Genomic DNA, 16,650 nt, shown 5'->3' with positions numbered 1-16,650 from the left:
GGTACCCCTTACAGTGCTGGGCTGACAGGATGGTACTTTCCTGGTTCATGCCTGAAATGTGCTACCAGCAGTCATGTGTGCACTTACAGATTAGACACTAGAACTGTCAGCTTATCTTTTCCCACTGAGTTTTTCTTAAACTATCTCAGTGATGTAGATCTCAACAAGCTTTATTCTTGCTTGCTAATTGAGAAGTGCCCTGGGGTCTCAAGACTGCATTACAAATATAGTGACTGAACGACTTTCATTAATGATGTTACCTTCAGACTGACAAGTTTGGTTTTGAAGTGGTATCATACAAAATGTAGTTCATAAAACAGAAGGCAGGGGACTTCAGCTTTCTGTAAAAATATATCATAACATTTACTAATTTTGAGGGATGATATTTTCCCTTTTAGGATTGACAGGTGGAGGAAGTGACAATCTCCTGGTGCTTCACACATGTTTTTATGATGATTTACTTGACAGTAGTACAAGACAGCACAACTTTCTGAGAAGTTTGTTATATCCAGAGATAAACAATAAAATATTAAAATACATTTTAAGTTCTTCAGCTTATCCCCTGAACTCAAAAAAATCTGCTGTCATTCAATTGTCTAAGCATTCTAATGAGTTGCTAACATTTCTCTAAATAATAGTTCACAGTATAAAGATTGGTCAAATACATACTTTTAAACTCTTCTTTCTAATAAGACACTCCACTAGACCTACAGAGCAACATACACACTGTTCAGTCTTACTGACAAAGAAACTCTTCACATAGTTGAGAGATATGTGGGTCATTAGCAGGTCTTTCAGGTTCAGGGCTTTTTTTCCTACTTGGAAAAAAAAATTTCCTTGCTGGAATTTTAAAGATGATATATTTAGCTAAGACTTTGAACTTTTTTGCTTTAGGTTATTATTGACCACTCTAATGAATAAAGAGTTGGGTCCTTGGGACAGTACAGAGCTAACATGAGAGCAATTGTGTTTTATCTTTCCTAAAATAAAGCCTTCTATGGGAAATTTACAGTCTTGGAACATATAATTTAATAATGTTTAGGTTTGGCCTGCATTGTTCTTCTAAAGCAAAGGGCTGTTTTGCAGAAACTAGTTAAATAAAAGTCTTGATCACATCTTGGCCTGATCTGTTGTGTGTTTATGACAGAGTCTGAACTGACATTTCTTCTAATAAGCTTCTACAGATAATGTGTATTTACACTTCTCTTTCCTTAAGATTTACATTTTCACAGGACATGTTTCTTCTAACGAAGCATTAAGGTTAAGACAAGACCTTAAGATATCAGACTATGAATTAGGAACACATTCCACTTCCACTATTAATCTATTTTTTTCCCTCCTGGTAATGAACCTTTCCGATCTGGCTCTGTTCACACCTTATAAAAGGCTTCCATCTTAATTTGAAGGAACATTCTGACAACCTGGTGTAAGAGGTTCATTCCTTGCTAGAGAACATGAAAGAAAGTCCCTTCAAGAATTATGTTTATGTTATTCAATTCTTTATAAATTAACAGTGAACTGTCATCATTATGCTAAAACTGAATTTTTTTTTCTGATTTCTCTTATTAAAAAAAAAAAATCTAGCCCACAATTTTATGCTGGTTTTGTCTGGTTTCTAACCTTTTTACCCATAATTATCTCATGTGGAGAAAATTTTGAAAAAAGGTTTGGCTTTTAAATATAAAAATGTTATATACCAAAAATAACTTCACTCTTGCATTATGGCAGAATGACACAGTCCACAAATCTATTTCAATGACAGTTTCTCTCCTACCACAGCAAACAGATATATATTCAGGTTGAATTCACTGACCCTTATCTTCAGGAAGATATGGCAGGACACGCTTTTACAACCAGCATCTTCAAATCATTCCTCTTCTAACACCTGGCTTTTATTTTTGAACACCACCACCCAAACCTTCTTTACACAGTTGTCCTTTTTTCAAAGAAATCCCCTGCATTAACTAGCACTTTCTTCAAACAATTTTTCATATCCATATTTCTAATCAATTTTTGCTAGTAGTTCCTAAATGGTTGCATATATCCTCATAAAACACAGGACTATAAACCCTCTTTAATGCAATCCCAAGGGCAGCCTTCTGAAGTAACAGCTAATAGCATAAGTTAGCAATACTTTGAAGCATTAAGTGGAAGATAGGAATGGCAAAGCTGTATCCTGACTTTAGGTATGGTAATTATTTCTTATACCTGAGTGAACATCTGTGATCATTAGTTTTAGATTGCAATTTCTCAGAAGCAAATTACTCTGATTTCTTAAAGCCACTTTGAAATTGCACATCATTAAACTTAGGTCCCCCTTCCAGTTCCAAATGTGTATTTGAGCTCAACAGAGCACCTGTTAAAGAAACATTTGGCATCATAAAAATTGCAGCAGATGGGCAAGGCACAAGGAGGCACAGGGGTTGAATATAGTATGTCAAAAGCAAAAAAACCCCTACCCTTCTCAGATCCTCTGTACTAGTAAAAGGACAACATACAGAACCACAGAATATGCTGCGGGGACCCACACATGGGAAGGGACCTACAAGCATCAATATCACCTCTTAGCCCGGCACAGAAACATCCTCAAGAGTCACACTGTGTGCCTGTTGTCCAAATGCTTCCTAAACTCTGTCAGGCTTGGTGCTGTCACCACTTCCCCAGGGAGCCTGCTCCAGTGCCCAACCACCCTCTGGCTGAAGAACCTTCTCCTGATATCCAACCTAAACCACCCCTGACATCAGGCCATTCCCTCAGGTCCTGTCACTGGGCACCACAGAGATGAGATCAGTGCCTGGCCCTCCTCTTCCTCTCATGAGGAAGTTCAAGACTGCAGTGAGGTCTCTCCTCAGTCTCCTCCAGGCTGAGCAGACTAAGTGACCTCTGCTGCTCCTCATATGGCTTCACTCAAGGCTCTTCATGATCTCTGTTGCCATCCTTTGGATGCTCTCTAAGAGTTAAAAATCTTTCTTATACCATGGCATCCAAAACTGTCACCAGCACTCGAGGTGAGGCCACCCCAGTGCAGAGCAGAGTGGGACAATCCCTTCCCTTGCCCAGCTGTGATGCTGTGCCTGATGCCCCCAGGACAGGGTTGGTCCTTCTGGCTGCCAGGGCACTTACACCTAAGGAGGCTTTCACAAGGAGTTTGCCTTTCTGGAATTAACAATTGGCTGTAGCAGCCAGCTACTGGCAGAATATATCAGCTTACCAAAAAACTACATATAGAAAATATGACAGACTTAAATTTTCACAACTACTGACAGTATCAACAGGGGGGAAAAATGAGGAAAAAATTACTTATTTCCTTTAATGCACTGAAAAATTAGCTTCCTTAAAAAAGACTTCAAGTATTTCTAGTCGGAAAATTTTGGAGCCATTTTGCTGTATCTCTTCATGTTGTTGACAGGCTTGGAAGATGTCTGTTGATGTGAAGCAGTATGGCTTTGGGAATCACAAAAAGGTTAAGCCTGCATTTTCAGACACGTACATTTCGGGTTCTTTTATATACTTTTTTTCTAGAAAAAATACTAGCATTTTAAATAATTTGTGTATTGCAGTAATATAACATTTAATCAAAATACTGTAATCATGCCCAGAGGATGAAACAGCAAAAGAGTGCACCTGACAGACGGACTTATAAAGCTCTCACTGAGGGTTTGAAGCTGCCTGCTGCACTACAAGCAAAACACGTAACTGTATTAAAACATGAATTTATTACCCCATGGAGGCAGTACGTTGGTTGCTAACCACCAATGCCATGGAATGGAAGATCACATATCAAAAAAGATTTTATAAAATTTCACTTTTCATTACTCTGCCAAAATTTACAAGAAAAATACTATCTCCAAGTATAGAGATAGACGTATAATAAACATATATTTTAGGAATAAAGCATAATCCCAAAACACTGCATACAATAAGGACAAAGGAAAGGAGCTATATCATCTGGTTGATAAGAGCAATTCTGCTGATTAATAGAGATATTTGACCTGTACAGGTTCCCAAATTTTCATACACTCAACTTCCCAATCAATGCACTTTTTTTCCACCTTTACTTTCTCCCTTTTTTCCTTATAACTTCAGCAAATAGTCCAAAGACTTGGACTTAATTCTTTCATTCTAAATATCACAGAGAGAAAACCAAACATTTTAATTAAGATTGGTATAGACCTGAAGCTAAAAACACTGAGCAATAAGGACTAAGTCAAAGAGCACTGTCTTTATTAATAAATCTACTAATAAATCTCTGCTGCTTCAGAGTAATGTTTTAATCTCAGACTGAATTCATTTCCACTAGAAAACCAGGCTATAACTGAAGGAGGTATCTATGCCAGGTAGCTCCTACACAGACATACCACCTCCTTACCGGATGCAGATCTGCAGTCACAAATACGAGTCAGGCAGATTAACAGTGAAGAAGCTACACTGACACCCGTATCTTCAGAATTTCACCTAATGATGCCAGGGGCAATTATCAGAGCACAGAGGAGCCATCTGGGTATTTCAGAGCCTTGGAGACCAACCTGAGAGCACAAAGACACATCAACCCTTTTCATTTCAGTGTGACCACAGACTGCTGACAACGTGCCATACCATGAGCAGGGCAGTGCCAAGGCAGAAATGGTTATTTAATAGGATCTACAGCTAAGATAGTACCAGATGTATCGTGGTCTATGCTGGAGTGCAAACAATTTTCTGGTCTGAAAATTTAAAAAAGCCCACCTTTTTTAAATCCATCCAAGTTGTATTGAGAAACCACATCTTCAAAATACATCAACACAGACCTATCAAACCAATAATTAAAATAGAAATAGATATTAATTGTGCTTGGTCTTCTTTTCTTGTTTTGTTTTGCTTTTCCAAAAAAAATTGGGTTACATATAGTACCTAAAGTGTAACTTCAAGTAAGAAGTAGGAATTATAGATATCAAGTAATCTGCCACAACTGCAGCCAGGACATAGTTTTATCTGAAAGTATCCTAACATCGAGTAAGAAGCACAGTTTTGAGCAAGTAAGGAATTTTTCTTTCCTTTTTTCAAACTTCATTATTAGAGATGAACTCCTGATAAGATTTATTCTACATATTTGCAAAACACAAAGCAAATTAAAACTTTCCAAAGTTTACCTCTAGATTATTAACACTTCTTATTTTGAAAGGCCTGAGATGACAATAGTGCTAACTTATTTTGACTACAAGGTGTCCTGACAAAGAGAGGGTTCATAAAAACTTAAGTCAAATTCTAAAACTAGCAGATATGTACCATCTGGCCAGCCTCAAATTTTGTGCACTAGTATCAGTCTAGTATGATGCAGCCAAGGGCCCTACTCACTAACCTTGCCTTTAAATCCATTTTTGCAGTCTGTACCAAGGTCCCTAAAGTTAGCAAGCTTTTACAGAAGCTGACTAAAAAAATTAATTGTACTCTTCCAAGCAAAAATGTCACTACCAGAACAAAGATATATGGAGGGGGTGTGGTTGGGGGTTTTTTGTTTGTTTTGAGGGAATTTTTAAATTTTGTTGTTTGGGGAGATTTTTTTTCTTTTCTAGCTTAGAGGGGATGGTTGGTTTGGTATGGTATTGTATGTGTGTGAATCAGTAAGAGATCAGAGGACATGCAAAGAAAGCAAGGTAAAAACACATTATGCAGGTACCTTCTAGCTGAAAGGTGTTTTGAACTGGAATAAGGATACATAGTTGGGTAATTTTTGTTCTGGAAGAAATCATCCTTAGGATTTTCTTTAAAACTGAACAGGATTGCATATTCATGGAACCTGGTATCTTTCAATCCATATTCTCAACCAGAATTACCCATGAACTGTCATGTTCTTGGCTAACAGCTCAGATCAGAAGAGGTAAAAATGTAGTTGCTTAAACAAAGAAACAAAGAAAAAAATCACTCCACAAGATCGCTTATGCTGACTTTCCACAGATTTCAAATTACAAACTGCCAAAAATGCTATACATTAAACAGTCCAAAGAAACAAGAATTAAAGTTATAAAATAGGCATTTCTTCTGCTTTAAAACTTGTGAGAGCTATTTTGTGGTGATGTTTTGCTACTTTTAATAACGTTTTAAAGATAAAAGTTTCCAAGTATAGAGATAGACATATAATAAACATATATTTTAGGAATAAAGCATAATCCCAAAATCCCTACTAAATGAACATTGCTATTGCTGCAATCTCCATTGTACTCCACAGCAATACAAGCTGCCCAGGATACTTTTAAAACATGCAGACTAAAATATGCAAAAAAATTTATCCATAAACCCCCCAAAGTCCAGTTTTCTGGGAGAGGAAGAATTTAGAGACTCAGTACAATTCTACCCGCTCTTTTCCCTGCTTCCTCCTTGCCTTTATTAATTCAGTATGTCACTACACTCACTTTAAAGACTTTGTTGCTATGGGAATTTATTTCCATATTTTATTGTCAATAAGAAAAACAAGATTTTGGTGATTAAATGTCACAGAAGCTCTGACTTTAGTACAACCTAATCAAATCTACAGCCTTAAAAAAAATCTGTGTATGTGTTTGAAAGTCTTACAGTTCTGATCATAAAAAGGTACATATGTTCTACCTGGCATTTAAATGCCAAGTACAAAAATTCTCTCTCCCTTCCCCCAAAACCTTCTGGATAATTTTTAACATAATTTCCACATGCACATTTGCAATTAGTTTCCTAGAAACTCAAGAATAAAACATATTTTGTTTTCCCTTTCTCCCAATGAGGACTACACATAGTATCAAGAGATTCTTCCCTTTTGTAAGTGACATTCAAGGTTAGTGAGGCTGGAAATTTACCTTGCAGTAACTGACCCATAAAGACAGCTACAAAAATTGCAAGCATGGGTTCCTTCCCTCCCCACACTTAATCTATACTGCAGGTGGAAAAAAAATACATGCAAGAGGTACAAAATATTGTTCAGTTCCTCCAGTAAATATGCCAAAAAGTGTTTGCTATCTTCTATCACTGGCTGCTTCCACTGTAAATCTCATACACTTGTACTTCCCCCCTTTTTAATATTGTAACTGTCTACATAAGTTAATGTTTAGAGCCACTCACTAAGAAAAAGCATGTAGGTAATCATTAAATCATTACAATTTAAATAAAACTGAGCATAAGCCAGAAAGTTCAAAATTAAACCTAACATCAGAAAAATTCTCCCTTGTGACTCAGGTTTTGTGTATGGTTCTGTCCCTTCAAAAGAAGTTCTCTCAGGTTCGGAAGCAGAGCTCGTGTTGATGTACCAGGAATGGCTTTCTCTTGGGCAGGACTCTAGGAACATAACTGAAAATGCAGCTCTATAGAATAAAGTTGGGCAATGCTGTCAGAGGACTACAGTGCTGAAACTTAGATGACCACAGTTAAGATGCTCAAAGAGTCAGAAGCCTGACCTTCACACACTCAGCAGCCTTATCCTTCCCCAGGGTGCTGTAACAAACTGGAAGTCAGAACTCAGAGCATCCAGAAGCTGCACGTACTCCCTAATCTATCTGATTCTGATTGAGGATATACTTCCAGGTTTTTCCTCTTTTGACACTATGACTGTATGCCCTGACTTCTGGGAGTAAGAGGTTTAGCTTGCTATTTACCTGTGATTGGCCAAGTGCAATGGGTTCATTAGGTAAAGCTTGCCAGGAGCTACAAGCATTCCACACTTCATCAAACCAGGACACTTAGGTGTCTAAACATGACATTAAGAGGCCAATCTACAGTACTTATGATTGAACACACAGGCACAGGTATAAACTTTCTGTGCAGCATTTAACAAACACGGTCCATACCTGAGGAACACAACCATGAGTGTTTTAACCATGGCACTAAACCAGGTTTAAGCAGAAAGGCAGAATTCCTGAGGCAAATCTGCACAAAAGGAATTACACCAGGAAATGTTTAACTCATTAAAACACCACTGAGCTTTAGCACTGGAAGGTGTTTTTCCCATTCTGTGGCCAGTACCTGGTCAACTGACCCATGGGAGAAGCAGAGCCAGAGGGGAAAGGAACACAGCTTTCTAGCTAGTGAACAAATGGAAAACTGAAGACTGGCCAAAGCTACATATATTTTTTATCCCTCAAAGTTTGCAGAAACCCAAGCCCCCTTATCACAGCATAATATACATTTCAGTATTAAGCACTGACTAACCATACCAAAAAGCATGAAATTTAACTGTTCTTTAATACTGCTGTCTTAAACAGGAATGTTTTCAGCTTCTGGGAAAACAGCTTTACTGAGTTTCTTTAATTAAGGAGCTAACTAGTCACTAAGATGAAGAAAAACCTACATCTATAATAATGCCTAATATTCTGAAACTCAGTTGTTAGACAATATGATAAGCTTGGTGCTTCCAATTGATTCCTTAAATATCATGAAAACATTAAAAGTTAGAAGAGTAACATTTTCTGATTTGTATTATTTGCAAAGATTTTGTAGAGTCGAAAGTAGTGAGCCCCTCAATACCCTGTAATTAAAAACCACCATGAAAAGTCATGCTGTTGATGTCAGTAATTGGCATGTAACCTCAGAATGAAAAATAAGTGCTAACAAAAACTTTGCAAAGCCTGTGGAAACCTTCTTACCTTGTCCCTCTTAATGAGATCCCTTTTAAGCCAGGGAGAATGTGCTGGTTTTGTCTGGGATAGAGTTAATTTTCTTCATAGTAGTTAGAATGGGGCTTATTTTGGATTTGTGCTGGGAACAGTGTTGATGTCACAGGGATGTTTTAGCTATTGCTGAGCAGTGCTCACACAGCATCAAGCCTCTTTCTACCCCTCACACTGCCCCACCAGCGAGGAGCTGTGAGGGGGCATAGCCAGGACAGCTGATCACTGGGATGTTTCAGACATAAGGCATCATGCTCAACATTTAAAGCTATGGGAAGAAGCAGGAAGGGGCAGATATTCAGAGTGATGGTGTCTGTCTTCCCAAGGGCAGTGCATGATAGAGCCCTGCCCTCCTGGATGTGGCTGACCACCTTCCTGTCCATGGGAACCAGTCAATGAATTCCTTGCTTTGTTTGCACACACAGCTTTGGCTTTACCTGTCAAACTACCTTTATCTCAGTCTCTGAGTTTTCCCTTTCCTCAGCCTAAGGGGAGGGAGTGAGCAAGCGGCTGTGTGGGGCTGAGGTTAAACCACAACAGGGAAGAATGGAGCACCACAGCATACTTTGTATGCTACCATGCAGTATAATCTCATGCAGGACTGAAGATAGTAACAAACTTTCTCTGACAAACTAACCTCTCTGGTAAATTGAAGGTTCTCCACAGTTCCTGTAAATATGAAAAGCCATCTCTCTTTTTTTATTTACTTATTTATTAAAGAAGACTTTGCCTTTTTCATGCTTCTAGAGAGGCATTCTCAAATAGAGGCTCCTAACTATAACTGTAGACTTCAGGTGGGTAGATAAAAGTAATGGGGATTCCAGTGAATTATATTTTAATATTAAAATATAATCTGTATTATGCCAGTGTCAGCGACTTCAGCAAGACATCTTGTGATTTTTCATTTTTCACAAGATACAACTCTGATAAATTTGCCTTAAGATGCTGTATTTCTGTCATATGTGATCTGTTTCAGTGGTTTAAATCACCCCATGAAAATATTTTCAGGAAACAACAGCTATTTATACATATTGATGTCCAATTCAGTACCACTCCACTGACATCACAGGGACCTGCAGGAGATCAATATCTCTGAGAAGATAGTGGAGGCCAATCTTGCTTTTCTTATTTCAGGATCAAATAGAAAAGCAGCAAGGAGCTGTGGGAACTACAGGAAACAGCAGTATTAGCTACTTGAAATTATCAAGGGAGAAGTAAACTGGAAAAAGCTTATTTTTTCTAGGAAATATCTGGTGGGGGGAGTGATGTTCAAGACCACACAGGCCTCATGCTGTTGCCATCCAGCAGAGGGAAGAGAAAAGCATCAGGCTGGCTCATCCCCAAATATGAGCAATGTATGCACAGGCACATTCGTCTCACTGTTTTCAGCATTTTGTACAGCCCTAAAGCTGACAGGAAAATTAACCCCCAGCTGACTACTGCAGAATGAGAGATGCTAGGGATAAACAGGGCCCCAGCTGGCAATGGAGCCCCCAATCTCTTCCAGAGTTCTTGAAATGCTAAGGGTTACCCAGCCCACAAATGCAATCTGTAACAGCTCAGTGCACTTGAATATGTGACTCTTGTTAGGCAAAATGAACCCTGTGAAAGGTCAAGACATGTTTTGAAGCTGTAAGTTATTTATTATTTTTAACTGGAATAAAAGCAGTCTCTATGAAAAGCATATTTACTATATCTGAGTCCAAGGATGAAGTCTGTCCTGCAAGGGAGTAGCTACTGCCCTAACAGTCTAAAAACTGTAAATCCTATACTTCAAAGACATGGAGACAAGACTGGACCATGCTCACCCAAAAGAGAAATAACTTACAAAATAATAGGTTTCCAATCACTTGTGCCAAAATATCAAGACCTCTGGGTAAGTTCAGCATAATAAATTCCTTAGATGGTGAAAAACGAGCAGAAAATAAACCATTGAGTCGGATTTTAAATAACAATGAAACATTACTGCAAAACAGCATAACTTGCAAATGGAGAAGAGATGAGCAATAAGCAACACTGACTACTACATTACAAAGGCTTCAGAGCTCCTCAGAAGAGAAGAATAAAACTGCAAATTCAAATCAAGAGCAGCATTTTGTTTTGACATTGCTTTTCAAAGCACAATAGTTCTAAAAGTAGCAACTTCAAAGACTAAAGAATGCAGAAAGTGGCCTACTTGAAGTTTAGAGTGCTCTCAAAAATCAGTAGCTTTATCTAATGCCCAGCAGCATATCATCCACAACTAAGACCATTCCAAGGCCATAAAAAAAAGCAGAGTTTTATAAAACATGGTTTGGTGGTTGACCACGTCATCCATGGAGGCCCCAGGTTTACATCATTACCTTAAATAAAATATAGGCCTCCAATAAAATTGCCTTTTACAAAACCAATACTGTTATAATAGCACAGGAGGCTAGATAATGCATCCTTCAATCCAATTTGTGGTTCATGTTAAGCTATAGACAACAATAACTAATTCCACATGTGAGACAGACCTCCTGGAGGGAGATTTTAATCAAATATGTGATGGGAAAAGATACATTTCCTTATTTTGGTATAACAAACTCTCTGTACTAACAATATGTTGATCTGGTAAAATGTTACTGTATTTTAGCAGTGCAACATTAGTAGAAGTTACATCTGGTTTAGTTATTTCTGTACTGCAGTTTGTATACATCAGCCACAGAGCAATAAATACTTTATCATTACCATTATATTAAAAATGAGCTTTTAATGCATTTGCCTATCTTTTTAACTGCTGATGTTATTTGGATCCACTCATGCTTTAAAAAAGCCAACAAAACAACCAAGCAAATAAAAGAAAATCTAAAAAACCCACAAGACGAAAAAAGAACAGCACAACAGGGTTTGTATTAGCTTTGTACTATTAATTGGACAGAAGACTGTTGATTAATGCTTCTGCACTCAAGCTGAATATTATAAGTACAAAACAATTAAGCCTCTGTGCTTGCACATTTTCTGTAGTAACAAACTTGATCACAGTTCTCTCCCATATTTAAGCTCCCCCTCCCAGTCCTGTGGTTTAACTTGCACAACTCCAGCTGCTGACAGGTACAATCTCTGATACCTATCACACCTGACAACTCAATCAATCTGCATACCTGCTGTGCAACTTACACTGGAAATTACTCAAGGTCTAGAATCCTGAAAAATGAAACAAAATTTAACTTACTTCCACAATGAATGCTTCACCCCAGTAGAACAACTCTCAATTACTCTCATTTCAGACAACTCATTTATGATTGCAATAAATACAATTCCATCAAAATCTTCTGACTCAAAGACAGTGAATACCTTCTTGTCAGTCAATCAGAATAAAACAGAGCTAACCAAATGAAATGGAGTCCAGACTGACAACTTTTCCAGCCAGAGTGAGAGCATCACAGGCAGACAGGAATACAGGACCTGGCAGCAGAAAAAAATCAGCAGCCAAGTTCTACTGAAATAACCAATACACAGATGACAGAGAAAAGAGTTGGATCGTTTAGTAAGTGTCTACAATATAAATTTTTAAGATGCCTCAAGAATAGCTTCTAATTAAGGGTTAGCATTAATCTGCTCAGCTGGTCCAGCTTTGCAGCTACCTTGTTTAGAAGCCCTGCCAGTCTATTCAAATTACACTGGGATGTTTTCATGTTCTCAATGTGATAAATCAGGATGCACATGATAAGTGACTTGTGTAGTAGCCATCATTTTTTACCATAGGATATTTGGCCCAAAGATAAGAACACAATGAAAAAAAATAGGCTGGTCACACAATACACCATATCCTACCATCTGCTGGAGCATTCTTCAAGTTGCTTGTACCAGTTCATACTTTACTGAGCATTGTGAAGATGGTCAGTAGTTTCACTATTCCTTAAACATAAATAATTGTGTCTCAGTTTCCCCAGTGGTATATTCTAGAAAATGTCATAATTTTCAAAGTAGAAAGCCATAGTCTGGCATCACACAATCCCAGGTCCTTAACTAGCCACTCCTCCAAATCTGTCTCTCTCCATCCCTTGTTTCTGTGCCCATGCTGCATCTTTCCTCTCACTGCTAGTCAGTACAGCTATTTGTAGGGCAATGACAAGGACTGAATATAACTGAACTGATCCAGCTTTAAAGTAACTCCTAAAAGAAGTATCTGGGATATTTGGGGTGAGGGGTGTGGTGCTTAAAGGTTATTTTTTTTTACCTGCATTCCTGCATTTCCTCTCAGTTCAGTTTGCAGCACGGCCTAGGAAACAGCTATATCAGCTCAGCTGGACAGGGCTGAGCTAAAGGTTAGGCACACTGAAATGGATAGGAACCTTTCTACTGTTCCATTACAAAGCATTCAGTTACTGCTTACTTAGGTTGTACAGGCTTGAGCTAACCAACTTTTAAATTTTCTTTTCTTCCTTGGCTCCATTCTACACTTTTGCCCTCCATCACACTGCAAAAGACTACAACTTTTTCCTTGACTGACTTTTTTGATGTCTTTTTTTTTCCCTTTCTCCTGAAGTTGCCCTCTCCCAATATTACACTAGGGAAACATGAAGAACAAATTCCAGAACAGGCACATGGACACAATTCTTTCTAATTTTTTCAGGCTGAGCAGCACACAGCCTGATCATGTGTGCAAGAAACATGCAGCCTAGTAATAACTGAATATTCATATTTTCATTCAATGTAGTCTCTCCCCATAAAACTGTCTCCAGCAAAAATCAAATCTACACAAAGGTCTGTAATCTACAAAATTCAGAATTACTATTTCTAGCATTATAGATGACAAAATAAATTCTTAAACACAACAGCTTTCTGTCCAAGGCAACTCTGATACTGGGTGCAAAAAAAAACCCATAAGCCAGGCATCCAAATTTAGGGTACCACACCTAGGAGAGAGACCTTGTGTTCAAAAAGTTAGAATGTGGAAGCTTGGATTTCACCTGCATCATTCAGAGTTAGGATGTGGAAGCTTCACCTGCCTCATTCTGGTCTCTTCTGGACCAATTTTACTCTCTGGCCTTGGTGTGGAAAAGGAGGAAAAAGGTGAGAACAAGCTTTTCTCAATTAAAAGTCCATCAGAAACATCTGCAAAGATTTTGGATTTGAGCAATGAGTGTTTAACAAGAAAAACTTTATAGATGTTCAGAATTTTCTGTCATATGAATGTTTTTATGACTATTTAATTCCATAGGACAGGGTAACACTTGAGTTATGAACTAAACTCCTTGAAGCACTTGAAAAAGTCTCATCTTTGTGCTTTTCAGTATAAAGCCTGCTGCTGCAGATGTACATTAAGGAAAAAATAAATGCAACAACTTAATCAGTTCCCTCTTTGTTTCTGCTCAGTGTTAGATGCACAATGTACCATACAGTATTTGGCTACTGACATTCAGAGGTCTTACATATGTCATTATACATGAGTAAAAAGTCCCAAATTTGTGTGTATATATATACAAAATTATTCTTTTCCATTTTTTCAGAAAATAGCATAATAACTAAGCTAATACCTTAGAGCAGTTTAAAAGGAAACTACAAGTGACCAGGTGTTTTAACTACTTTCCTTTTATATTACAGCTATGTAGTCTGTACCAACAGAAATTATCACTGCTTTATCAAAAACTAATTTTTTTTTCAATTTATCTGGAAAAGAAAACAAAATTTTCAAATCAAGGTGTTTGAGATAAGCAAAGCAATGAAACAAAATACATTTTTGTAATCTACATCTCACTGAAAAATTTGACAACACATGTCCAAATGAAACACTGTTGTCCTTTTGTCAAGATAGTATTTTTCTGAAAGACAGTAATTTCACTGAAAAGAAAATTATGTATACTCAGCTTACTCATTTGCACAGCAAATGCTGTAAAGGACTCTTGATTTTAACTGGGGTTTCTGGGTACCACTAAAATACACAGTTTTTTGAGTGGGAAGCTAGGGGATTTGGCGACTTTTTTTGTTTGCTTATTTTACTTGTTTGTTCTGGGGAAGAAGTTAAAAAATTGGAAATACGTATTTTATTAAGGCAATAATACTAGGCGAAGAAAAAAATATGTGTCAAAGGCATGCACCAAGTCCTATGCATCTCTGTTAAACTAGAACAATAAGAGTTTTATCTTTGCCTCAGGGAGCAAAGCTGATGATATCAGCTGCCGAACTTGCACGCCTGACCAAACTAAGCTGAGTTTGCAAGATACAAGAGGATAAGAGCATGAATGAATTCTTTGCAAAAGGCAGTCAGATATCCAGTGCTTGACTCAGATATCCAGTGCTTGACAGCAAACAGAATGAGGGAGCTGTAAGGAAAGTAATTGAAAGTAAGGAAAGTAATTGAAAAAACCCATCCCCAGCATCGAGTAATAGCAATGGCTAATAACACATTGTTTAAACAAAATGCAAAAAGACCACACTAAAGCTCTTGAAATGTTCTTTCAGCATTAAACATCTGAGCTTATTTCTGGGAGTCAACTAAACTACTAAGAATTACTGTGTACTCAAAAGGACATTTAGCACCTGTTAAGCGGTGAATAGTGCCTCACAAATAGCTCACTGCAAAGGAGACTCACCTTGTATAAAGCAGAAATGATCTGATGCATTTTCAGTCGATGAAACACAAAGATATCGTACACGGCTGAAATGGCCAGAACAGTCACACCTTGCTCCTTCCACAGCATGCTGCATCCTGCACACAGCCCTGCTCCCACGATCCAGCCCCAAGTACTTGGTGAGGAGCCTCTGGTAGAGCAGTGCTTCACGTAACACATGAGGGAAAGCAGAAAGAAGAGGCAGGCTCCAATATCTGCCCTCCCTACAATCCCTGCTACGGCTTCCGTGTGGATGGGATGAGATGCAAACAGCAGGCCCGCTATCAAGGTCCAGTATCCATCGCCAAAGAGAATCCTGGAGAAGTTTGTGAAAAGGCCAGTGACTGCAGCATGTAAGAGGACATTTACAAGGTGGTAGCCCCATGGGTCCATTCCCCCAACAGCATGGTTAATGCGGAAGGAAAGTGTGCAGAGAGGTCTGTAGGACTTGTGGCTCCCACTGTGAGTAAGCAGTGTCCCCCAAAAGTCATTGTAGAAGATATGGATCCACGGCGTCTCAGGTAAAAGGTCCTGGTTTGTCTTGATAGCTCGACTACAAAAGACAAATAAAAACTTCATTTTAACACCAGAAAATGGCTACAAATGAAAAGGCTGTGAAAATGCAATCACACTGCTACATGAAAAAAATGACATTGCTTGGTGCTGCTTCAATTCAAGTTTTGAATTTTAACAGGAGGTGTTAAAAATTACATATCTATTGACTTCCTTCAAGAGCAAAATTTCCATATAAATCAGCTTTTAAAACATTAGAAACAGACATTACACTCTTCCTGTTAAATTAAAACACCCTTCAGTGACATTCTTCTGAGTCTAACCCAGGAGTAATCAGTTAAGATTTGATGAGTTATAATTAAAATGTAAAATAAATATGAAAATCTTGTAAACGTTATTGTTGAAACAATGGATCTTCCAGTATATCAGAAATAAAACCCCAACTGTCCTTTTATACCAAAATTTTAATTTAGATTTTGGAATGGATTTTGCTAACATAGGTAAACAATAAATATAGAAGTTGTTAGGAGTGAGCAATTTTCTGCTTCTGGACAGGGCCTTGTATAATGTTTTGTGCATATTTTGACTTACAACATTTTCTGCAACACCTTGCTGAAGACAGACAGCAGAATATTTCACATATGAAAATACACTTTTCAAATTTCTTGTATTTACAATTGATGGGAAAAAAACATTTTTATATTGTATTAGCTTATGAACTCAAGTCTGTCAGCTTGATTTAAAAAAAAATGCTGCAGCTTTCAGCATCTATGCTTACAACCACACTGGCAAGAACTCATGCCAGCCATTAGCAGTCTCCAAGTCTAATTCGTTACTGTAAAAATCTGTCTCCCATAGTGTTCGTACAAATCCAAAGATTTGCATTTAAATTTATGCAGTGGGAGAAGGTGTGAGACCTGCTTAGTGCAAAGAGATGACTAGAATTTAATTAG

At 37.9% G+C, this 16,650-nt stretch overlaps 1 protein-coding gene across 1 annotated transcript in view; it reads right to left on the bottom strand.

Moving 5' to 3' along the window:
* TMTC2 (transmembrane O-mannosyltransferase targeting cadherins 2) overlaps positions 1-16,650 on the bottom strand; it is a 234,217-nt gene that overhangs the window by 120,419 nt on the left and 97,148 nt on the right. Inside the window, exon 2 of the mRNA XM_036401042.2 lies at positions 15,167-15,737. Within this exon, the coding sequence (XP_036256935.1) occupies positions 15,167-15,737 (571 nt within the window). The remainder of the gene's footprint in view (positions 1-15,166; positions 15,738-16,650) is intronic.

Source organism: Molothrus ater, chromosome 5 (genome assembly GCF_012460135.2).
Source record: "Molothrus ater isolate BHLD 08-10-18 breed brown headed cowbird chromosome 5, BPBGC_Mater_1.1, whole genome shotgun sequence".
Taxonomy (NCBI): domain Eukaryota; kingdom Metazoa; phylum Chordata; class Aves; order Passeriformes; family Icteridae; genus Molothrus; species Molothrus ater.
The sequence above is the reverse complement of the archived record's forward strand: the minus strand, read 5'-3'. Positions and strand labels throughout refer to the sequence as shown.